At 36.1% G+C, this 26,554-nt stretch overlaps 1 protein-coding gene across 1 annotated transcript in view; it reads left to right on the forward strand.

The window, feature by feature from the left end:
• The window catches only part of CFAP47 (cilia and flagella associated protein 47), a 351,597-nt gene that overhangs the window by 56,006 nt on the left and 269,037 nt on the right, over positions 1 to 26,554 (forward strand). The window contains exons 25-32 of the mRNA XM_087759023.1: positions 30 to 222; positions 1,633 to 1,842; positions 11,656 to 11,756; positions 13,894 to 14,022; positions 15,853 to 16,084; positions 16,904 to 17,113; positions 23,209 to 23,305; positions 23,887 to 24,027. Coding sequence (XP_087615149.1) covers positions 30 to 222; positions 1,633 to 1,842; positions 11,656 to 11,756; positions 13,894 to 14,022; positions 15,853 to 16,084; positions 16,904 to 17,113; positions 23,209 to 23,305; positions 23,887 to 24,027 — 1,313 coding nt within the window. The remainder of the gene's footprint in view (positions 1 to 29; positions 223 to 1,632; positions 1,843 to 11,655; positions 11,757 to 13,893; positions 14,023 to 15,852; positions 16,085 to 16,903; positions 17,114 to 23,208; positions 23,306 to 23,886; positions 24,028 to 26,554) is intronic.

Below are 26,554 nucleotides of genomic sequence, written 5' to 3' on the forward strand. Positions count from 1 at the left end.
TTTGATTTTTTTTTTAATGTTTTTAACAGCTTCTCCTGGGACATACGCATCTGAAATGTCAGTGTGTCTAAATGATAATCCATCTCATTACAAAATAACATTGTCTGGCACTGTGAAGTCACCAAAAATAAATTTTGATCCCCCCTTTTTAATGCTGATGCCAGTTCCTCTGGATGTGAAAACTGAAACAGCCATCAGTATCATTCCGCAAGATTATTTAAGGTAAAAATCTCAACATAAATTTATTACAGAAATCCTGAAAAATTCTTAGTTTCATTCTCTTCTGAAAAAGTGAATTAATTTTTGTTTGTGAAGGTTAGTATTAATTTTCTGCTCAGCAGAAGAAAGAGTTTGCGTATTTGAGAGAATTAATATTGTTGTTCATTCAACAAGCCTATGTTCTGTCCTCAAAACATTCCTGCTTCATGAAGTGACTATCTTCTGATATATTCACTCTGTCAGATGCTTTTAAAATTATTTTGAATAGCACAAAAATTAAGAAGAGAGTCCTACCAGGATTTTTTGTTAACTTTACCCAGATACTAAGATCGTAGTCTTATTTCTTTTTTTGCATTGTGATCAGATAAAATCTTTGTTGTTTTATTTTCTCTACTCCACATGTTATAAAGCACTGGGTTTTCTTCTTCCTAAGCAAGATTTTAGTACCAAAAAGGACAGCACACATGTTTTAATCCTGTCACTTAGTATGATAAATAATCCATATGTTTTTCATTTTTCTGTGGATCACCCACTTTATCCTGTTATTTGAATTTATGAGAGAATTTTTGTAATCTTCGTATTATGTACCATAACCCAGCACCACACCTATTCCAATTTGATAGAAATATTAATAGTTTAATCTTTCCAAGGACTCTTGTGTACATGTGTGTCAAAATATGCTTTTCTCGTCTCTAAGATACAACTTTTCTGTTTGTAATTAGTAAAGAGCAGTAATATTAGTTTGTTATGCTTATGTAGGTATCATTTCAATACCAGAAGAATTGGAGCAAAACTCTTTAACTTGCTGTAAATTAATGAAAATAACTTTACCTTCAAAATATTATTGTCTTATCTTGTTTGAGTTGTAGCAATTTATCAAGTGATTTGTCTATTGTCAGTAACTCAGTGGTTGGAACTGAAAGGATTCCATATGGGCCTGGACTGACTGTCATTCATCTTTCAGAACTAGAACCTAAAATTACATAACTGGGGAAAGCATCTTAAGTATCTTCATGAATTTCCCCTTAATATTTCTATTTTAAAACTTTCTTTACCTTGTTGTGCAATAATGCAGTTTAATCAATATTAGTGAAAGCTTTAAGTTTAGGAAACCTAAAGTAAGGAAGTAATGCACAGTAGCACAGTTAGTAGAAATTGCTCTTCATTTGGATGTTGAACTGCTGTGGATCAGTATAAAATATTCAGATACATATGTAGAAAACAAACTAGCATCTAAGTGCTAAAGGAATTTTAATTCTTTAGTTAGTTTTACTTGATTTATACTTCAAAACTGAAGTTCTTCTTCTGTATTTAGCTGTGAAAAGCAGTTTCATAAATGTGTGAATCTGTGAATCAACTTTATTACTGCCATCCTGTGAGCACAAACACTATTACTATTTATTTTTAACACAGGCAATCACAAATTCGAGTTGAACTTCCAGAGCTTGAACTTGAAGATGGTGATAGGATTTACCCTTTTTCTGTACAGTTCCCAGAAGGACAAGATATTGTTCTTTCATCAGATGGCACAAATAAGGAACTCATTTGTCATATCAGCTTCAAATCATCTAGGCCAGTGTCATTTTTAGGGAATATGTTCTTCACTGATGAAGAAGAAAACAGGTAATGTGTACAATTCAAATTCATTTGGGGGCAGGGTCCAAACTGATTAAGTTGGATACAAGACACACAGCTCATAATGGTTGGGTAAAGGCACACAAGAATCATTCTGAAAAAGATGAAAATGAAACATAGAAATGTATTTCTCTTTTCAACTGAATAGCAATTGGAAAACACAAAATTCAGCTCTGATCTCTAAGGTAAGATTCATCAAAGTGGCCATCTTAAGGTCTTGCGTCTCATTCATATCTACTGGTAATTCTTATGTCTACTTCAATCTTCTCAGATTGCTTTGGAGGGACATGGTCTTGAATCAGCAAGTCCTAATGTTTTCTATTACAAAATATTTTGCTCTTTGAAAAATACCCTATTAAAATTTTACAGTCCTTTCCATACTGAATTTTAAGGTGGTCTGATTTTGGGTTGAGCCAAACTTTGTGAAATTTCATTCCACTGAGCCTTTATCCTACGTTTAATTTTTTAAAACAATGAAATGTTTGTGACTGGTTTAGAGTCTCTTTTTGGGCTTTATCCTAATGGCATCCGGAAGAGCTGGTGGTTCTTATCACCTATTTGCAAATCTTTACAAAGTTGCAATGGAGTGATCTTGCAAAGGATTACTCCATTTTCAGTCCTCTCAAAAGCCTCAGGTGTTCCTCTGGTACCCAAGAATTTGAGAAGCGACATCTTCAGAGTGAAGATAGGGAGAATTCTCAAGGGGGAATTACACTGGAAGTCAGAATTTCATTTTGCTAGGAACCAGCAAAGAACGTGTCCCAGTCTTATTTTAAAGGGATATCCCTCCCTTCCTCTCTCAGTGTATGTCATTCTTCAGTCTTTTGCTCTCCATGTTGTCTGTCTTTTTTTTCCCCTGCACTCTACTACTACCTAATTTTTTGTGTGTGTGTCCCTCCTTTCTTTGGTGTTTTTAATTATTTTTTTTATATGTCACTTTTAACTCATCTTCTATTGTTATATCTTAAGCCTTCATTTTTCCTTCTCTGGTTTTATGTTCTCTGCTTTTAAGATTTTTAGAGCAGGACAGTCTATTATGAGTTTGTATACTCCAAGCTGAGGCATTTCTTGATCTCTAGTTGTTCCTGCAATATCTGTCATACTGTTACTCAGTTAGCTTATTAGGAATCTGGAGGCTACTGTCCATACCAAAGATCAATATGGAATCCTTCAGGTGGAAGAGTGTGGGTTGGTTTGGTTTTCTTTTCTTTTGGTTTGGGGGGGTTTTGTGTGAGTGTTTGTTGTTTGTTTGTTTGTTTTTCTTTTTTATTTTACTTGTCTTTTGTGTTGGTTTTGGATTTTTTGTGTGGTTTTTTTTTTTGCTACGGAGAAAGAAAACTGCATATGTGTGTTTCAAGACAGGACTTGGGAACTTTTAAGTGGTTAATATATTAATGCTTCTGTCAATTTTTTTTTTTTTAAATTTGCAAGGTGCAGGGCAGTATCTTTGAGTAGCTCTATAGGGAAGCAGTTGATTCATGAATAAAAAGGAGGCTGACTCTTGATCTTGGTGAAGGCGTTCTCTGGGGCATAAGATAAAAAGGAATCATGTTAACAGCCAGGTGACACAGGGCTGCATGGATTGATGTTGCTCATCCGTATCAGTGCAGTTCACTGTTTACAGATTCTAAAATATGTATATATATACACATATATATGTGTGGGTGTTTTTTGTGTGTGTGTGTGTAAAGCTAGGAATTCATAAAAGTGTGCTAGGGATATATTTCAGCTTCAGACCATACTTCCTGTATGAAAAGTATATGGGATACTGTTACTTTCTCATATACTTCTGATATATGAGACACAGGACTGGATAGCAAAGTACAGAAAACTGTTGGTGTCTTCTCCCTCCCTCTGTGCGTGGCTCTCCAGTATTTTCTGCACTGCCTTAGAGGGACTTTCTGGACAGCGGCATCAGCAGAAGCGGGCACTATCAGACAGAAGGGGGTAAGGGACAGATGTGCTTTACATTGTTATTTATCTATTTATATATTTCCTCAAATGCAATCCTGTGCACTACATCAGCAAGCATTTGAAGTTTTCAAAAGTACTGAAATTATGTGGGAATGTAAGCTCTACATCTGAAAAATACTTAAGAATTTATGTGGTCTAATTCCTGTTAGACCTAAATTATTTTAGAACAGAACACCTACAGTTTGACAGCAATTTATATGCAGTGTTCATACCAAAATTCATCTCTTTAAAACACTGTTTAGTGATGAAGACATATACAAACATGAAATTCATACATCTTATTTTGATTTTAAAGCAGTAGGCTGTTTTTTAAGTAACTTTAATGGTGAAAAGCAATGCAGAAGGTCTCCCCTGCCCCTAGTAAATGGAGATCAAATTTGTTACTAAATGTTCTGTGCAAAAAATAACTGTTATCAGCATTTGTCCCTTTTGTTTCTCTCTCCCCTTGGTGGGATGAATGGGTGTATGCATGAGGGGGAAAGATGTTGTAATTAGAACTCATTCCTGCAGTTAATATTTTCAGTAAAGCAACTATTTTGAGGGTTAAATATCTCCACCCTACAGCTTACAATGGGCTTTTTCCTAAGCATAAAACTAAACTTTGTATTATTTTGATGCAAGGTTTATGAACCTTTCAGTTATTGCTGCCCACATTGGATTAGTATTTTATATTTTTCTGTATAGATTGTCAGCCAAGAATCCATTTCTTATTCATTTTATTTAATTCTAAGATTTAATCATTGTGTGGGATGTGATTCAGAAATGTGTGCTAAAACTTGCAGTAATTATGAGAAAAGGATAATTTAAGCTTATGATGAGGTCTGAAATATAGCTGCTGAGCAGGCACAATATTTAGTTTTAATAACTGTTTTTATATGATGCACTAGCAGCTTCTCAAACCTTGTTATACAGAAATAATCCTGTCTGATGTGTAATAAACTTTTTTCTATATTTGCCATTAAAATGAAATAAAGGATACCATCCTCAATTTAAAGGCAAACTCAATATGTTTTTCAAAAAGAGATACCAAATAAAAGTCATCACCTTAAAAGGCATCCCTGCTCGTGAAGGTGAAAAAAATCATGCTCAGGAATGTCAAATCATCTTAAAATTTCTGCTGTATTTTAAAACATAGTAGATAGGTATTTGTTAAAGGACAGAACTAATAACATGGGTTTGCCAATGTGTATGTGATTTCCTGTCAGGGAGTCGCATGGGTGCGTGGGCTGTAGGAGCAGATGTAAAACCTGAACACAACTGAATGAAATAGCACACCATCCAAAACAAAGGGATTCTGTGTGTGCTATTAGTCAGTGTAGTAGTAATATTCATATTGGCTTTTGGAAGAAATTATTTTTATCATAACCAGGAAGAATTCTTTCCTGTCTAAGTAAGTGCCCAATTCTCTAATCCTGAGCATATCGTTGTTATTCTAATGAAGTCTATGATAATTTATCCAGACTTGGATTTCGTTACTACTGTTAATATTACTATGTGCTTTGATATTCCACTTTGTAGTAATCTGTAGCTGCAATTTCTTGTTCTCTGCATATCTACCCTCATTCTTCCTAACCCCGCCACATGGGAGACCTATGCAATGCGTTCAAACTTCAAACCTGATTCAACTAATTATCTAAGCATTTTAGCGGTTTGTTTCAAACTGTGTAACTAATGAATATAAACTGCTTTGTTAATTTGAGTCTTTTAAGAAGACAAGATTTCAGGGCTTTCTAGATCTTTAATAATAAAACAATGAAACCTATAACCTTTTATAACACCTATAAAAGCTAACTGGTCTTGAATAGGTTCCTGGCTTGTTTAATAGGCCGTGAAATCTCACAGTATCAGTTGCTGAAGATGTATTAATTCGTCAGGTATTCTCTCTTTATATTTCCATTTTCAAAGTAATAATATGTATTTTTTAATGATTTGAACTAAAACTTTCAACTTCAACTCATATTCTGTGTGCTGGGATGGAATTAAAATAAGTGAGTTAAAAAGTTATTTTCATATGTTGGTAAAATATCATGTCCTGTATTTAACTACTTAGAAGAGGAGCCTTCTCAGCAAAACTAATTCTAGGCATATCTCAAACCATGAGTATTAATGAGACAAATACTCTGTTTTGGTCATTTTTTACTTAGGCTCTGCAGTGTTTTGCTTTTCTAAATTCAGGTCTAAAACTTCAGTAGGATTGATTCGTATGGTCCATATTAAGTCCACCTAAATAATAATATTTTTTTTCTTTAAATCAGAGTGAATATTGGATAGAGTACAGATATTGTTGAATATGGCTACTTTACAGAAAACATTTGAAAAACGATAGGCAATCATGTTTCATAGTAAAACCATGCTATATATAGCTGTAGAAGAAAACTGAAGAGATATATGGTTGTCATTTATGCAAGTAACTTACTGTGTGCACAGATTCCATTAAATTGATCATAAGAAAGCACATTAATATTTATTAAATGACTGCCTTAAATGAGAATTTGCAGTTAATTTCTAATGTTATTTTTAATCTCTCTTCTCCCTTTTTTCTCCTTTGACTCCAGAGGAGAATAAATGACATTTCCTTGCATAGGGCTGATAGGAATGCAGAAGTAAAAGATAACATAAAATCCAAGAATGTCTTGAGCAAATATTTAATAAATGGGAAGAAATATTTAGCTATGACACTTATTTCTTTCAACTTGAAAAACTGAACCAAGAAAAGCCTCTGTGTACATGGCATGTTTATATATTTGTCCTCTAATTGTTATTACATCTTTTAATTTGCTGATTAGATAAATTATTTAGCAGGAAAGAAAGTTTTCTGCCATCCTAATTGAAATAACATTTAACTTATTCTTTCTAAAAACTAAGTAATAAACAACAGATACATGTTGTGTAATACAATCAAAGGAAATGGTGCTCTGGGCAGCAAAATATCCAAACCCCCCCCCCCACGTGTGGTGGGTAGATAAATTGTTGTGATCATTGATGACACAAATGTGCTGAGGTCCTTGCCTCCCATGTTCTACAGTTCTCCGTTTTCTTTTCCTCTCCCACTGGGAAGCTGGGGCAACTCATGCAATTTCTGATGTTACTCATGTTCATGGCTGGAGCTTCAGGAAAAGAGGATGTCGGGAATCTTAGCCTCTAATAACAACATGATGCAGCTGAGACACAATCACTAAAAGGTACCCAGTTATGAATCGGTTCCAGTTGTTTTGACAGTACATGAGATCTCAGTGTCTCATGGAGGGAAACAGTACATTCCCTTTTGCTGTTGGGAAATGTGCCTAAACCATGTAGCTCTTTAATAGACCCTCCTGGCAAATGTCAAATGCATGTATTCTGCTGGCATGCTTTAGAGAATAAGAGCTGTCAATTTCTTTCAATATTGTTTAAATTCAGAGAGAGAAGGGAGCTAGAAAAAGTTGTAGTTCTTGATATTTGCATGCTCGTTGCTTCATTCATCTGACCTAATAATATATTGGCATTTTACATCAGATAGTTGGAAGTGTTTTTGAAAACTAGGATGGTCCACACCCATTAATTACTCCTGTTCTTTTCTGTGCTTGTGGCTTTCTGCCATTTTGACGGTCCCTGCCAGCTGAAGCGTCTGTTATTCAGGAACTAAGAACTGACATTGTTGCTGCTACTGGAAAAGGCACGGCTACTTTCCTAGCGATAAGTCTTGTAAATTGTGTGAAACCATGTCTCTGTCATTATTCATTATTGTATTATTTTGATTGCTGTGGAAGCCTGACCTCCTGCTACAAAGGATAAGGGCTTCTCAGTGTTGGGGAACGGCTCATTTGTGAACAGAAATGGCAGAGTTTGCATGGGTCATCTTTTCCTCTCCCTTCCAGTTCTGTCATCTCTGGATCTGTTCAAGGTTTTTTGGGGGGAGGGAGGAGGGCAGGTCTTTATTTATTTTTGAATTCCAACTTCTTGTTCCCTGTGTCTGGGTTATTCATTTTTCTTAAAGATCTGTAAAATGCCTCGCGCTCATGTCAAGTTTCCTTTTGGCACTAATCAATTCTGCAAGCAGTTTGTTTTGTTTCCTAAAGTAGCAGTGTAAGCTTCCCTTAATTTTTTTTTTTTTTAATTTACACAAGCAATGTTGCTAGAGAAATTTGTCAGTTAGATCCTAATGGCTTTGGATTCTTTCTCTTTAGAACTTGTTAGTGATATTTTGCATGTTAATGAATACTGTTGATGAAAGGTTATTTAACTACACCTGTATTTCTACGGCATTTGGGGTACACTGATACAAAAGAAATCACTTGTTCCTACTCACAAAAAGTCTGAAATGCTACAGAGCAAAATAAAAAGGATAAACATATATTTTGATCTAGGTTCTTTTGTCTTTCCACAAACATTAAAACAAACAAGTGAAAAAAAAATCAGAGATCATTTAAGAGAAGTGAATGAACTGCTTTTATATAGAGTGTTGGATGGTACTTTTTTGTCATCACAGTTGGAGCTTTAGTTTTTGGTCATCAGCAAGTTTCAAATGTTGGTAAACACAATATATTTAATGACCATCCTCCTGTTCTGTGTTCTTTGGAAATATGCATTAGAGAATAAACACTGAAATAGCAGTGGCAGTGATGGTTCATGTAGATAACAAATTTTGTACTTGCTTTATTAAGCATTATAAAACTGAATACACTGAATAATTTAACATATTTAGTAACTTCACATTTGCTAGCAATACAGGTACCTTTCATTCTAATAGAATAACATAGACTTTTATATTATTTAGTTAAGCTCTGCTGCAAATACAGAACAAATATGTTGCACAAGACTTACAGCTTTGTAACCTCACTTAATGAATGGTGTTATAAATAAAGGTCAGTATTTATACACATACATAAGATCCCTCTGAGCCTTCTCTTCTACAGGCTGAACACTCGCAATTCTCAATCTCTCCCCTTATGGCAGGTTCTTCAGTCCCTTCTTCATCCTTGTGGCTCTTCACTGGCCAAAGTCTGCTCTTCTGAATTCAGGGTTGTGATATGGCTTTCTGCCTTGTTTCCTCCTTTTGGAATCCTGAACTCCACCATCTCATGGTCACTGCAGCCATGGTAGATCCATGGTCACAGGAGGTCACAGGTCCTTGCTGTCAATATCACCTGCAGAATCAGCTGTTGACTTGCAGGATCCATCCACTTATCCTCAAGCTTTTTTCCCTCACAGCATGATGGAAAAGAAGACCACCTGTGCCCCATTACCTTGATCATTGCCCCCAAAGCTGTGCAGTCATGCCTGATATGTTCCAGGTCTCCCCATCAACTTCACTGGTGTCCATATGGAAGAGCAGCGGGCCCAAGGGTTGGACAAGCTGCATTGGTCTCTCAACATCATCCTGGATCAAAGCTCCAAGCAGGCAGCAAACCTCCTTAGATAATGGGTCAGGCTGTCAAACGAGATTCTCTGTCCCCTGCAGCAGGGATTTACTCACTACTATCACTTGCAGTTTCCTGGTGTTGCTTCATAGCTCATGTTTGGGCAGCGCAGGTGCTTCATTGTCCAGTCTTTTTTCATCTTATGAGAAATCTGAAGCTTTGAAATTTCTTAGTTAAGAATATATTTGCATTGCATTTGCTATTGGCTAGGTGTATTAATTTCTCTTACTATAATACCACAGCAGCCAAGGAGGCATGCCCTTGTTGGATTGTTAGCAGCATGGAACAGGGAGGAGCTTCTCTTGCAGCAGCACTGTGAGGTCCAAGGCGTTTATTTGTACACAGATGTTCTGTAGTGATGGCTGTTCTTTATGTTCTAGATTATGCAGTAGTATCTTTGCTTTGAGTAGTATCAGTTACTGAATTTGGGTAACTAGTTAAGATGTACTGCAGCTGTTCTCAAGCACACTTTTCTGAGTTTCATTACTGAGCAAATCAGAGCATGAATGAAGATTTGGCATATGCCCAAATCTCAAATCAGCATTGAGGATGGAGATGGCTGAGGTGCTCACCTCAAACTGAGAACTCAGAAAGTTGACTGAGTCCAGTAATACAGACATCCGAGTTACTTTCATATAGCTTGAGAGCTATGTCTTTCATTGACCTTCATATAGCTTTCTTCCATCCCTGCCCACAATTCTGTTGTCTGAAGTTAACTTAACTTATGCCTGCAGAGTATTGAGAATTGTTGTTTACCACAGTACAGTCACGAGTTGGAAGTTGGCAAACTTTTCTGTGTTGTAGTTATTGATCCTGTGTGTCTTTAAATGGCTTGGTAAAGTTAGAAAAAAATACTATGCCCTGACACCTGGTTTGGGCATGTACAAATGTACGTTTTGTACATATAGATAGAGGTAGATATACCTGTGATAGCCATCTGTTCTGCTGATGTCCTGCTGCTGAGATTTTTGCGGAATAGAAGCAGAAAGCATGAAGTTAGCTGAAAGAAATACTATGCTACACGGTGAAACTGGCCAAGGCCCTTACCCTGCTCCCAGCCAAGTTCCAATAGCATTGACATGGCCTTAGAACAAACAAAAACATTGCAGAGCTGGATTATTGATTTAAATAACTGTTAGCCATTAAGTTGGAATCCAAATGTGAATATTTACAAATAAGAAAGATGGCTATGGATTTTGCTGGAGCTTTTCTCTATTTAATAAAGTTCCCCTGAAAGTGGTATCTCAGAATGTTGTGTTTGGAGAGGGAAGTATGAAAGAGGAAAGAAAAGCTACTTTCTGGTACTTTTAAAACATTTCTGTTTTTCCTTGATTATGTTGTTCTGTAACAAAACAGTAGAAGCTAATTATGTCAAATTACAAATTAATCTGAAAGGTCTTGTGATATCTTTTAATATTAATCTAAATTTACATTAAATAGGAATTCATCCTTCAACATGTAATTTAAAGAAATAGAAAATATTTTCTTTTATTCTGTGCAAGGTGTATTTTCAGTATGCAGAATTCTCAATACATTAAAGCAAGATGGATATCAGCATGCTGTTTAAATTATTAAAATACATTTGTCTTTGTATTTTTGACAGCTTAATCAAAATAGTTAATTAATATTAATGTTAGTTAATAAGTTAATGTGGAGTAAAAAAACAGCTATGTAATGATAAAGAACTAAGCTCAGTTGAATTACCTGTTGGTTGCAATGAGCTAAGAACATATATACAGATGGCTAACAGGGATCCATTGATGGCAGTAATTTGCTTGTTGACTATACCCTGAGAGATTGAGGTGAAGTATGAAATAAAGGTTAAAAGGTGGATTGCTGCATGTTAATATGGCTGCTACAGACAGTACAGGTACTCTAGAGAACATTGCAGCGTGTACATCAATTTCTATTATATTCTAGCAATTGCAGTCAATATCTCATGGTTTTTAAATTGAATCTATTTATTTCTAAATATTTATTTTGAGATTTCTGTAAAGTCTCATAGAATAAATGTTAAATCCAAATAGAAGTTGCTTTTCAAGAAAACTTCCCCTGTCAAAAATCATAGGATATATTTAGCAAGTTAGCAGTCTCCTTTAGGACACTCATAAATGTAAGCTGTAATTTTAATTATTTTTTCTTTTCAGAGAGACAAAATTCATTTATTTCACAAAATCTCTGCTATCTCTTGGACTTTCAGATTAATGATACATCCATGCTCATAGTAAAACTATGAAGTGGAAATAGTATACTAAACTTCACCGCTTTGGCATGTGCAGTCCCATCTGTGTACTCTCCTATTGAACCAGAGTAGAAGAGAAAAGAAGTTGTCTGGACACCTTCATTCTGTCTTTTATTCTTGTGCTGAAATATCTTGATTACCATGGCTAAATAGAAAACTATCACTTTTGTATTTTGTTTTGAACAGGTTTTCAATTCAAGTTGCTGCAACAGCAGAGAATTGCCTTCTTACTTTATACCCATATTTGGCATTTCACGGCTCTGATCAACAAGTTATCTTGAGAAGCAGTAAGCAGTCAACATTCTACCTCTTCAAATTATGTTATGTCCAGTAGTATTATCAATGTTTTCAGTGTGATAACAGGGACGTTATCATCAAGATAGTATTTTTCCTCAATAATTACAAGGGGGTACTGCAATTAAATTTTTAAAACAGTTCAATAGCTTCTGTTTTCTTGTAGAAAATGAGGAAAACTTATATAAATGATTAGGTAATGTTTATTGAAAAATACTGGACAAACCTAAATCTTACAGAATGTTTAAAAGTATGAATAGAGAAAACAGTCCAAACAATAGAGAATAAATAAACATAATTTAAATTATATTGATAGAGAGTGATCCTCAATAATTCCTAGGACATCAATTGGATATATTTTGAAGAAAGCCCCACAATGTTATGATAAAATGTGATCATTATTTGCCTGTTGAGAATAGTTTTCAGGTTTTTTTAATTACTGCCCTTGAAGGCTGGAGAGCATAGTCATATTTTAAGGCCTAATAAACACCTGCGACCAGACACTAGAAATATTTTTATCTGCAATGTGACTCTACCTGCCTCTCTGTCTCTACATCTTTGCCTGTGTGTCCCCCCAAGCCCCATTTGCGCCCGCATACTGCCCTCCCCCTTTCTGCCTGCCTCAATGATCTGTAATCTCTTTCTTTATGTGTAGCTGTGCTTTTGGGAAGAGATTAGGATCGTTGTATAATTCAGGTTGGAAGGGATCTCTGGGGGTCATCTAGTTCAACCTTCTGCTGAAAGCAGGTTCAAATATGGGGTAAACTATTATATTTTTTTTAATAGTTGTTGGGATCTGTTATATTTTGATGAAATAGACAAGTTTTTCAGGTAAGCAAGTAATTCCTTAGGTCTGAAATAGAATTCAGAGTCTTCAAAGCTAAATCTAAGACTGCATTAACTTAAAGTAAGTGTGTTACTTGGACTATCTAAGAGAAAAGAGAGTTTGTACTTATGAAGTTGAAAAAGGGATTAGCAAGAAGACAATAATGATTTTTTTTACTTTTTTTTTTTTCATGGAGAAGATAGGTATAGGTACCACATCATTCATGGATCATAGCACAATTAAATGAAGACGGAAAAGGGGGAAAAGTGTTCTCTCCTTGTAAATGTGTGATCTTTTTTTTTTTTTTTAATTCTTCTTTTGTGACCAATAGATCATTTTTGCAAGCTTGTCTCTTGAAGATGCTTTGTTAGGTTTCCCTTGAAGATTAAGCCAAAAATGGAGTGATGTTTTTATATAACTGATCTCCCATTATTAATGGGATATTTCTGTCTTGTATTGATTGGTTATTGGTTTGTTCACACTATCAGTTTGCATCAGTTTTGAAGCAAGTCATTACCGCTAAATTATTTTATGTGGTTTTGTAGACTATTTTGGTGTAGAATGCTGTGTAATGTGACCAAACCATATCTGTACAACACAGTGGCTTTGAAAGCTATTCAGGAAGGCTTTGCTTCCACATATCTGACACTCTGCTCTTGTGTTATTTCCTCCAAACCATATGAATAACAGTGCCAGCAATCAAAAATTAATCATATGGAATTCTTCCTTCTTTTACTGATGTGTTCACTTCTCTAGAAACTACACTGGCTTCCTCTTCTACTCTTGTTCTGGAGACTGACATCAGAGATAGCTAGCAGAGGGTCCTCTAATCCTATCATAGGCCAACATGAGAATGTCAGAACATATGTTCTGACAGAACTGATGGATTGATAAAGCATACTTTTGAGTTTGGTTCATAAAATATGTGTTGTTGAGTCTGGAAGAGATTTATAATGGTATGCTGAGACTCATTACAGAGTTGTGATCAAAAATTCCTTAAGAATATTTTATTCATGACTTAGAATTCTTGAATTAGCACTGTTCTGATAAGTACTTTTCAGCAAGTGTGAAGACCCATCCTGTAATACATACAGTTAAGGGGAAAAAAACATGCAGGTAATTTTTTTTTGTCCCCGGTCTAATGACAAAAGTGAGATTTTCATCATGAGTCAAATGAGAACTGTTACTTGATTAATTGAAGCACAAAATAGAAAAATATAGAAGCAGATATCCGTTTATAAACTGTTAGAGCACAGACAATAAAATATGTTTTCCCAACTGCAGCTTGCAATCTTGTTTTATAGACAGTAAAGACTACAGTAGTGGAGAAGTTGTTCTGCATCCATGTTATACTCAACAATCACTTTCCCATAGTATTTCCTCAAGTTCCTTTGGTGCAACCACTGACTCGACCTATGAAGATTCTCAATCAGGTATAGTGCAACTGTTCACTTTAAATACTTTGACTCTTACAACTGCTTTTCAGCTTACTGCTTTAAAGACATGTGTTTCACATTTGTAAGCTTCGCCTGAAATGCTTCTGCACATATAGTCAATTAATATTGGGGAGGCTATCCTCTCCTGTGATACCAGGAGAAACCTGGCCTAGAGTATAGGAGCAGAAGAAACTCTCCTTCCTTCTAGCAGGCTAGGTGGAAAGGAAATCAGTCAAACTATTTAAAAAAAAAACAAACAAAAAAACCCAAACCCAAAAAGCCAAAACCAACAACCCTCTCCCAAAAACCCCACCCCACAAAAAAACCAAACCAAAACAAAAAAAAAACAACCAGAAAATGTCAAGGTCCCATTTGCAATAACATGTCCATGGAGGAGCCAGCAGAAAAATAACTACTGAACGAACCTAAGGGATTAGTTGCTAAGAAGGGCATTGTTTCTGTAATCATGAACTAACCAATTGTATACACTCTGTAAATATACTATGTTCTGCAAAGGTCTAGTTGTACGCTCAGGTTAGACTTTCACATTTCTGTTGCATTTATGAAGTACTGTATAAAAACAACGATTGTCAGTGAGGCTTAGTTAAGGTGCTGTTCCATATGAACTAAGAGTAATAGATCTTCTGTAAGGTTGTCAGGTGACTAGTATCTGAGGCTGTTGACATCTCTCTTCTTTCAGCTGCTAGTTTTCTGACTCGGAAGTTAGAACAGCAGAATTTACTGCTGCTGTTTCATCACTGTTTAGGATTCTACTCTTGCAGATCTGCTGATGTTTGTGTGATCATTCTCTAAGGTGTTGCCAAGACAAATAGGGGTAGTTAAACAGATTAAATAGTACCAACATGATTCATTTTTAATGGAATGATGTAAGAAGAGTTCAAAAGAGCAACTCAGTTTCAGATCTGAAAAGTCAATAACCTCTGGCAAAGCTGGCAGTGACAAGATGGGGAAAGTAATCTTGTCAGCCAGCAGAACTGCACAAACTCAGATCTGACTGCATGATGATCTTACAAAGGATGAGTCTTTTTTCTCCATATTGTATTGTTTTTTCTTCTTAAACCCAAACAAGTTTGTTCTATTTTTAATTCACTAAAGCATTAGTTAGTTTTATTTTTGCATCATTTAATGAAACATTAAAACTGCAACTGTGGTATTAAAATACACCTTCAAGGATGGAATCATCTAAGTTATTTGTACTGTGAAGAAAAGTGTTCTTTGTTTTCTTAGTTATCTTTTATGCAATAATATTGTTGTTGATGTCATTAACAACTAGTAGTTGCTAAAATATATAATCTAAGTTTTGACTAGGTCACAAATGAGGAGAGAGAAGGCCTAACAGAGGGTAGAAAAGTCCCAAGTCTTATAGACTGGGATGTAGGCCTAGTTATACCTATACAATACCCGATAAACTGTTTGAACACAAGTCAGTTACTGAGCTATGCCATGTGATTGGGGTGGGGGACTAGCATTGACTAGCTGATAAAGCTATACCTCCTAGAACTGTATGTAAGACTGTTTCTTTAAGATTACTGTCTGTGGTTTTGTAAGCCACGCCTGAATTTATTTTCTGATTGTGTAATAATTTTTTCTTTAAGTGAAATTAGATTCCAAAAATATAATTTGTTCTGTTCCCAAGACATGTACATGTCACTCAAATTGTTTATTGCTGAAATAAGTTCATCATTTGTTGTCTGACAGTTTTTTGTTTTCTGAAAACAATTGTGTGTAAAAAATAATATTGTTTTTGTACTAGACAAAAATAAGGAAATAAGGAATCTTTCTGGATTTTTTTTGTGTATCATTCAGACTCAGATACTACTTTTGAAAGTGAGAGTGATGAAAAGACGAGTGAAGAAAGTGAAGCTGATAGTCAAAGTGATGGGAGAGAAAATAAATATGAATTATCATTTTTTCCTGATGAAGATAAAAAGGAGTACAACTTCTTTCAGAAAACCCTAACTGCTGTTAAGAATTGGTTCACTCTCTTTGGTTGGTCTAAAGGACAAAATCCCATTTCAATACCATATTCACTAAGACGGTAATTCATATCTGCTGAGAGCTAACTTATGTCTGCCTAATAAAATGTTAACATATATACTGAAGTGTTTTGGATATGATCTGAGGAATATAAATACACTTTAATGCATAGTTGTATATTAAAATTGTATCATCTATGTGCTGTTTATATGAAAATGTCATTCAGGTGTTATTTTTCATTTTCTAAAATATATTTCCAACGATGGTGCTCTGATATATCATAATGCAGTGTATGTTAAATATGCAGTGCAGACTATATGTCACCCTCTTATCTGAAAGTGACTCTCCTCGCAGAATGAACACAGTTCTAGCAATTGTCCCTTCTTTGGTGGCATAAATAAGTGTTTTAACAATATGTCTTTTTTTTCCCCCACATACTCTGAAGATCAAGAAACAGATGGGAAAGCAAATTTCATAACCAACAGTCTTGCAAACACCCTGGAAATATATCAGTCTTAGTGGCATCACTTAGTTGATCTTATCTAGCTTGCTATGAAATAATGAAGAAGCCAATCTCCTGGGACACATACACATAGGCATTTATAAACATGATAGAAATCAAAGTTATGTTTGGCAGAAAGCCGTGACAAACACAAATTTATTTATGAAATATTTTACATATATTTATTAAATATTCTATACAGTTCAAAATTCTCACATTATTGTGAAAGTTCTGTAAAAAGGAAAAAGTGCTATAGTTTTCAACCTTCTTGCTGCTGTTTTTAGTTCATGGTTTATTACATTTATCATCATAATATATATAATGTTAGCTCATTTTGTGCATTTAAAAGAATAATATCGGAAGTCTTTTCTCTCTTAGTGATGTGTGTAAAGTCCAGATGACCTCTTCGCAAGAAAAAGTTTTTAAAGAAAACCTTGGCAAAGATACTAAGACTGTTTATGACATGTTATTCCATCTGAGTGGACAGTTGTTACCAGGCATTACATCGAGCCAGTCATTGCCCCTTGATCCAGTTGAACGAACTTTACAGCTCCACTGGCAACATTCTACATTGCTTGCCTTCCTTAAGTAAGTACATGTATGATAAAATATGCATGCATGCATGCATCTTTTCTTTCCACTTTTTTTATAAGCATAGTTCAAACATAATTCCAACTGAACAATATAGAGTAGGTTTAGGGTTTCCTTTGTACTGTATCTTTTATGATCTAAGATTTATGTTTTATAAACTTTAATTGATTTTTACCAAGGTTATCCTCTGCAGTTTACGCTAACTGAGGCATCATTTGGTAGGGTTATGTCCAACACAGGAATTCTACAGGAACTCTGCTCCCTAAATTACAAAAGAAGATGACTCTCAACTTCATTCCTTAGACAGACTCAGTCGATAGTCAGATCAGGTTTGTCATTAATGATCTTACTATTCCACTGATGCTCTTTGTCCTCTAATTATTGGCTTTAGCAAAAATTTTGTAGACTTTGTAATCTATTAGTCTTTCATATTAACAATATGCCAAGAAATGGAAGCACTACTTCTGCTGCTGAACAGATTTAGTTATTAGCTACCTTCACTGATGATCTTATCTTGTCACATAATATGGAACGACTGTCAAAGATGGTGCAAATCGAAAAAGGTTAATAAATTCTTCTTCATCCTTCTTGGCTGTCGCTCTTGTGCAACAGAGAAGAAAATTAACTTCAGAGAAAGTCTAATGTCATGAGATCCTTAGAGATCATCAGAAGCCCTGAAACACAGCATCTCTGCTTCTTTTTAGCATCCTCACCTAGTGTTCAAAAGGGTGTAAAGCCATTTAAAAACTGTCATTTACATACTGTTCTAAATAGAAGCTTTTCATCTGAGAATAATGGACAGTGATACAGCTGTATCTGAACTCATAATGAGACCAATGCACACTGCTCCAACAGCACTGGACCTTTACTTGCAACTTTTGTCCATGCCATTTTCATTAAAATGAGGCAGAATAGCATTCTTCTATGCATCATAAATAATATAGTGGCAGATGATTTGGAGGAGCCTTTGAAGCAGTGGCGAAATATCCATTCATCCAATTTCGACATTCATTCTGATGTTGAAGGTAATACTCTGCCCAACTCCTAGGAGAGCAGTCAAGAATAACTTCAAGACATGCTTCCTCTTTGGAACCCTGTTACCCTTGTTAACAGTTAAGTTTCATTAATCCTTGTCTAGGCAGCTGGATTGATTCCGCTCAGTTCCTATGAAGAGACACACAAATGTCTAACTATTTTTCAAGGGTGGAGCTGATGTACCTTTCAGAGCCTTTCACCCTTCAGTGTGGGATTTTACAGCCCTAACTCAAATTAACATAGACTTTAATTTTGGTCTTTTAGGACTGATATTTATTCTGCCTAGCTTCAACTGTTTTAATGTCTCTTCTGTAACTCATTGTGTGACGGATGAGGTCAGTACAAAGGAACCAAAATAACATCTTTTCTCATTGGATGATAGTGACACCCACTATCAGTCAGCCTCCAAGTTTGAGCATGCCACCCAATATCTTTGAGTATACCAGAAAGCCTTCTTGGTTGTTATCAGCTCTGGGAAACACTTATTTTTTTCTGATTGTGTCAGGTGGCTTGGGCAGACAAGGTAAATTCTTAGCACTTTTTGAATTTGGATAGAGTGGTGTGTATGCTGTGAAGCTGGGGGTATACTTTTTACTATGATCCGGTTTACTGAGTTATTGCATCTGAGAGAGAGAGAGAATGTCTCTAACTTATTTATCTCAAGTTTGTTTATTGTAAAATGCAAATGAAAACATTTATTCGTAACATTGAAAATGAACAACACAAGTGGAAATATTTCTTCAAGATATAGGTGAAGACATGAAAGAATGTCATCAATCTACTTACCTTAAGGTTGTACCAGAAAGGTCTTCCGAAATACCTTATTTTGTTTATATTCTGGCAGCTTCTGGCAAGGAGGCAGTCAGATTTCTGTCCTTTTGCATACCTTGTGCTTGAAGTTACTCCTAATAAAGTCTGTTCAGGAGATCCATCAAAATATTAATTCACAGAAGTTTCCTTAACTGGGATACTTTTGGAGCACTCCTAGATAGGGTCAAAATTTTCTCCTGGTGGAACCTGATGGCTTTTATGTCCAGTCTTCCCATGGATATTTTCCAGGGAATCTAGGTGTCTTGAAACTAGCATACAATATGTTAGTTGCATACTTTAAAATGATGATGAGTTTTGGGGTAAGTGGATCCCAACCCCTTTTGCTAAGCATAACAGCAATTATAAAGAAACACTTAAGTGTTTCTAAGGTAGTTTCTTGGGTAATGTAGAAAGCTATTTAATAGCTAAATTTTAATAAAAGCCTTCAGTCTTACTGAGTTTTGTCTGTTAACTCACTGACATATTTAGAGCAGAATTGGAGCACCAGCCAGTTGGTCAAGGCTAAGTTCAGTGCCTCCGTACAGAGATACATTGATTACTGATGATTGGAAATGAAGTAGTAATCCATAACAACCCTAGCAAAATGATACAGGTTGCCATAGAAAAACAGTTCTAGCTGGACTCCTGTACTTGTATGTATTTAAGAGTCTCTGTGGCGCAATTGGTTAGCTCGTTCAGCTGTTAACCGAAAGGTTGGTGGTGCGAGCCCACCCAGCGACGGGTTCCCCTTTATCTGGGGAACTACAGGCCTGTCGGCCTGACCTCGGTGTCACGGAAGGTCATGGAGCAGATCTTCTTGAGTGCCATTACACAGCATGTGTGGGACAAGCAGCGGATTAGGCTCAGCCAGTATGGATTTATGAAAGCGAGGTCCTGCTTGACTAACTTGATCTCCTTCTATGATAAGGTGACCCACTTAGTGGATGAGGGGAAGGCTGTGGAAGTTGCCTACTTGGACTTTAGTAAGGCCTTTGACGCTGTCTCCCACAGCATTCTCCTGGAGAAACTGGCTGCACACGGCTTGGATAAGCGCACTCTACGCTGGGTTAAAAACTGGCTGGATGGCCGAGCCCAGAGAGTGGTGGTGAATGGAGTCAAATCCAGTTGGTGGCTGGTCATGAGTGGTGTTCCCCAGGGCTCAGTACTGGGGCAAGTCCTGTTCAATATCTTTATTGGTGATCTGGATGAGGAGATTGAGTGCACCCTCAGGAATTTTGCAGATGATACCAAGTTGGGTGGAAGAGTTGATCTGCTGGAGGGTAGGAAGGACCTGCAGAGGGACCTGGACAGGCTGGATTGATGGGCTGGGGCCAACTGTATGAGATTCAACAAGGCTAAGTGCCAGGTCCTGCACTTGAATCACAACAACCCCATGCAATGCTACAGGCTGGAGGAGTGGCTGGAGAGCTGCCTGGCAGAAAAGGACCTGGGGGTGTTGGTTAACAGCCGGCTGAATATGAGCCAGCAGTGTGCTCAGGTGGCCAGGAAGGCCAATAGCATCCTGGCTTGTATCAGGAACAGTGTGGCCAGCAGGACCAGGGAGGTGATAGTGCCCCTGTGCTCAGCACTGTTGAGGCTGCACCTCGAGTACTGTGTTCAGTTTTGGGCCCCTCACTGCAAGAAGGACATTGAGGTGCTGGAGCGTGTCCAGAGAAGGGCAACGAAGCTGGTGAAGGGTGTAGAGCACAAGTCTTATGAGGAGTGGCTGCGGGAGCTGGGGTTGTTTAGTCTGGAGAAGAGGAGGCTGAGGAGAGACCTTATTGCTCTGTACAACTACCTGAAAGGAGGTTGTAGAGAAGTGGGGATCGGTCTCTTCTGCCGAGTAACAAGTGATAGGATGAGAGGAAACGGCCTCAAGTTGTGCCAGGGGAAGTTTAGGTTGGATATTAGAAAAAACTTCTTCAAAGAAAGGGTAGTCAGGCATCGGAACAAGCTGCCCAAGGAAGTGGTTTAAATCCCTGGAGGTATTTGAAAGATAGGTAGACGTGGTGCTTGAGGACATGGTTTAGTGGTGGACTTGGCAGTGTTAGGATAATGGTTGGACTCGATCTTAAGAGTCTCTTCCAACCTTAACAATTCTATGATTCTATGATTTGATACTAGATGATGAAATTGGTGCTCGGTATGTTCTTAGCATTACCACATGCTGTTAGTTTTTGCCCCTTCTAGTTTGTGTGAATCCTATCAGATTTCTTCATTGTTCCTGAATTATGGATATTCTTTTCCTACTTGTGCATTTTAGGATCACCTAGAATATTTGCATTTCTTCACAGGTTATTATTTAAGAGTGTTTATAGATCATAGTCCAGGAATGTCTGATATCTGCACTGCTGGCATGACTGTATGTAATGATTGTAAGACATCCAGAGCCAGCCTAGATATGAGTAATTCATCTGTGATCTGCTACCCCTGCATGTTCATTGTGATTTGTGGAAAGTGCAAATTCCCTCCTGAAAAAGCCCAGGAGAGCACTCTGAAAATAGAAACATACAGTTCTCAGCTTTCTTCCTCCAATCACTACTTTCTGGTCAGCGTGGTTCAAATAAAGCATAATTCGTCTTTCAAATTTTCCACTTGCTAAAGCAGGTAGATGTTTTTCACTGTTTCAAGCAACATTCCAAGTATCAGTTTTATTTTCTTTCCCTCAAAAGGTTTCTTTGGTACATTACCACAGCAGTCAAGGAAAACTTTGGGTATTTTACAATAAAACTAACTAATTTGTTGCAAGCTGTGTGTCTTGAGGAAAAACATCTTAACAGCATGAAAATACTGATCTTGGAGAACTGGCATCATATTAAATATTGATCTTAATGAGGAGGAATTTTTTTAAGGCAGTGTTCCTCAATAACAAAATGCAATGATTTATGAGAACATTCAGTCATATAGAACCCATCTTTACTATGATGACATGTAACATTGTTATATAGCTTTTCTGAGGATCAGATTTGTATATTACACCTATTCCCACATATCTACCAAATATAAACACTGAAAGAAAAGTCTGACACCTGAAAAGATGAATGTTGTATAGCTTTCTTCTTTTATAATTTGGGAAGAACTGAAGTTTTAAAGGGATTTCATGGGACAGAGTCTATGATTTAATGGAAAATGGGAATTTCAGACATGGTGAGTTTTAGAACCAGACTACTAACTTGATGCTATTTTGGGTCCTTGATTAAAATATTTGTGTTTTAAAAAACATGGTAGATAACTGTATGAAACATGAAATTTCAATAATCTGAGAAGATAATGTCACTATGTAACATATGGAGACAAAAAATGTGCTGTTACCAGCAAAATATAATTCTGTGGGAAGAGAAGTAAGTTGTCATGATCCTAATTTCAAACTGTGATGTATGAATTTTTATGTACAAAATAAATTGAATTTGGACTGTATGGTACTGGAAAAGTGTCATCACTTCATTTGAATGAGAGACTGGGTATATAAAAAGAAAAGCTCATCTGATTATTATTCACATTAGCCATGTTAAAAACACAGAGAACAATGTAAATCTAGACATGCTAGGATAATCTTTGTGACCTAAAAGTCAGGAAACTTTTCTGCTCCCCTGAGAAAAATAAACTTAAGAATTCTTCATTATTTTCCCTTCTTTCCAGAAACATTTGTTTTAAACTGTGTCATCTGAGATAAAGAATAGTCTTTCTTCACTTGGAAGTTAGGTTTTTTTGGTGTTCAGTCTAATGAAGTTGCCTTTTGTTACTGCAATTACTTTTCCTATTGCATGTATTAGTCGCTTGAGAGCAGATGGCAGGTCAGTTTAACAATTAAGAGTTTTGAAATACCTTTGCTTACACTCATAAGACTTCCAATATCAGACCTGCAGACAGATAAAAGCATCATCAAGTTTTAATTCTACTAATGTTATGTAACGCTGGTCCTTTGGCTTTCACATGGAAATGGATATTATGTGTTTTGGTGCTTTGTGCTATAATAAATCCTATATGGAGGAGCAATTCTCATAAAGAAGCCAGTCTGTCCAGAGTTGTATGTGCTTTCAGCATTTAGTTGTAGGCATAGTAATTAAACATGGACTTCATAAATAGAAGCTATCTAAAGCAATTCATAGAACTAGATCATTAGTCCAAAGTGTACTCAGATAGAACTCAGATGAGCTTACACATAGGTTGAGCAAGTTGAAAAACTTGGACTGCTCTTAAGAATTATCTTGCTTAACCTATTAACTTTTCCTGCTTTATGATTGCAGAAGCCAAGGAGCATATCTTCCTCATATTATGCCAGAATTTCTGCTTGAACCTGATGATTATAAGAAATGGATTAAAGTGCAAACTGTACCTACAAAGGTAGTTTTTGGGTTTTTTTTCTTTGTTTTGTTTCATTTTTTTCATCTTTTTTTTAACAAAGACCACGTGCTTAGTGTCAGTCCTTTGAAGACTAACGGAAGTCCTCTGTGGACCATAAGTATTCTTACTGGTGTCTGTTTTGGATTGCATAAATCTAAGCATGTGCATGAGATTGAACAGAAATTGAAACTGACACCAACATTTACACGCACCTCCCCCAGTTTTTGTATTCTGTTCCTTCTGATACCACTGATACCTATGGTTAATTTCCAACAGATATGTTTTCTCAAAGTAGAATTAATTTTACTGCTTTCTAATGATGTTACTATTTTTTAGAAAATATTCTGCGTGTTGCCTCCCTGTCCTGATTGCAGCTTTCAACTCCTGTCAATTCTGTATGGTGCTTCTTATTCCTGAGATAACAGCAAACTGTAAATGATTCTAATGCTGATCACTATTGCACTGTAGTAGACGTTATCAGTAATTTATACCATTGATTCATTATTGTACTCTTGTGAATTTTCTATCCAAACTGCTGAAATGAATATTGGAAAAAAAAAATCCCATTCCTTTATGTGAAGGGTCACACGGCTGAGTTGAAAAAACGAGATGTGAAAAACTCAGACTTATTTAGTGACAAGCATCTATTCATTATGGAGGACAGCATATTTGAGACAATGAGCAAACGAGCTTGGACAGATGTGCTACTGCAGGTATACAAGGTAAACTGTAGATACATTTACTGCTTAAATTCTGAAGAACTGGTGGCAAAAACCTTTGTTTTGAGCAAGATCTGTGGTATACTCCAGTTTTTTTTTTTCCCCCGAACAGATCTTTAGCACTAAATACTTTTAAGTATTTTATTTCTCACTAACAGAGAAGAAAAAAAAAGAGTGAGAACATTTTCTTAGTTCAGAAACTTTAGCAGTGTGTTAATACGTTTCAATTAGGAAATGCTATGTTAAAACAGTCTGCATTTTGTAAGAGTAAATGTTATAGAAATCTCTTCTTACAAATAGAGAAAACACTTCCATGCTTTTTTGTTGCCCTGGTTGAAACACTTTTCACTGGAAATACTTAGTTGACTAGACGTATACCCAACCATTGTATTTATTATCTTGTATTAGAATGGAGTTTTTAAACAGGTAAGCATTTTAATAATACCTATTCCTTTTAAGATGTAATGAACTTGGTCAGTATGGACTTCTCAAATTTTATTAAATTTTATTTTTACTGATGTTAGATAAACATTTTTGATGTCTAAACCATGTTTTCCAAAGTAAATCTGATGTACTCACCAATGATCAGTAATGTTTGTATGCCTAAAAAGAAATATTTACTTATTTCTATTCAAAGGGATGGAAAATAAACAAAAAATATAAATATTATCTGGGCTTCCCACTACAAGAAAGACATGGATATACTGGAGTGTGACTCCAGTGAAGGGTCCTAAAGATGATTTAGGGGACTGGAGCATCTGTCATACAGGGAGAGACTGAGAGAGCTGAGACTGTTCAGCCAGGAGAAGAGAAGGTTCAAGGGGGTCTTATCAATGTGTGTGTAAATACCTGATGGGAGGCTGTGAAGAAGACAGCACCAGAGTCTTCTCGGTAGTGCCCAGTGACATGGTGAGGAGCAGTAGGCACAAACTGAAATACAGGAAATCCCATTTAAATATGATTAAAAAAGTTTTTACTGTGAGGGTGGTCACACACTGGAACAAGTTGCCCAGAGGGGTTGTGGAGTTTCCATCCTTGGAGATATCCAAAACCCAACTGAACATGATCCTTTCAACCCACTCTAGCTGATTCTGCTTTGAGCAGGAGGTTTGGACTAGGCAGTCTTCAGAGGTGCCTTTTAACCTTAACTATTCTGTAATTACATGATTATTTACTGAAAAAAATAATAAAGTATGACAAAAATTATGTTAAAGAAAGTATGAAACAAAGATATGGAGTTGATCTAAAATAAAAAAATGAGGAAAATAGCTGAGAGAGTAACAGACAACAAACAGTATGTACACATGGGCTGAGACAAATGGCCCTAGGACTCATGGGAACATGGATGTGGAAAAATGCAATCATAGTGATCAGAAAGCAAGTCACTTTGCTATTTTTTTCAATTTGTTGAATTATTCATAGCTACACGACAGACTATCACAGAGCAGAAACCCCCCAATATTAATAGTATGCATGTGTGTTATTTTGTTTTGGTTTTGATTATTTTTTTTCCTGATGAGATGAAACTCTATAAAAGTAGGTAACTTGAAATGGCTTGATTCAATCAGATATTGTACTGGGTTTACGTGGCAAGGTTTTGGTAGCAAGGGGCTACAGAGGTGGCTTCTCTGAGAAGATGCCAGAAGCTGCCTCCATGTCCGACAGAGCCAATGCCAGCTGGATCCAAGATGGACCCACCGCTGGCCAAGGCTGAGCCAATCAGTGATGGTGGTAGCACCAGCCAAGGTCAACCCACCAAAGGTATATTGGGAAATATACTTTAAACATTCACATGTGTACTATCAAAAAGTGTCAGTTATTAGAAGTTATGTCTTTTGTTTTGACAAGATATTATTGATGTCTAGGTAAAAGAGAAGTTAACTTCAGTTTTGATCAAATTATTAATAATTGCATTTTGCCACTTAAGAAAATTTCTAGTACTTCTTACAGTAACAGTTTAAAGACATCTTAAAACCAAAAATAAAAAATGAATTTTTAATTTGATAATTTCTGTAGTATATCATTAACTTTATTTTTTTGTGTTGTGCAATCTTTTAAAATTAACTTTCTAGCCTTTCCAATATCTGAGAGCAAAACATCATTATGAATTTACACTAATGTAGGTGTGGGCTACTACTGAGAGAACATGTCTTAAATGGTGGGGAAAACCATGTTTTCCTGGCTACATTTTTGTGCCCCTTTCCTTATGTTGTCCTGTAGTCCTCCTTCAAATTTCTTTTTCTATGTTGTCAATTCAGTTGGGGGAAAAAAAAAATCAAAGGTATTGTGTAGGATTTTTATTTTAATGTCGTTATATTTCTTATATATTTTATATACATATGTTTATATATATTTTTAAACGTAACATTTATGCAAGACTTAATCAAGGACCTCTGAGTACCAAGAATTTTGTTGTAGACATTATAAAGTTTATTTTTTCAGGAGAAATAGTCAGTGTAATTTGGGACCTCAATGAGCAGGTGGGTCATGAAAGATACTGTTTCAAGACTGTATACGGATTGCATTGGAG

The sequence above is a fragment of the Nipponia nippon genome, unplaced genomic scaffold (genome assembly GCF_047370975.1).
Source record: "Nipponia nippon isolate SJK-2023a ecotype South Korea unplaced genomic scaffold, ASM4737097v1 scaffold_2, whole genome shotgun sequence".
In the NCBI taxonomy this organism is placed as follows: domain Eukaryota; kingdom Metazoa; phylum Chordata; class Aves; order Pelecaniformes; family Threskiornithidae; genus Nipponia; species Nipponia nippon.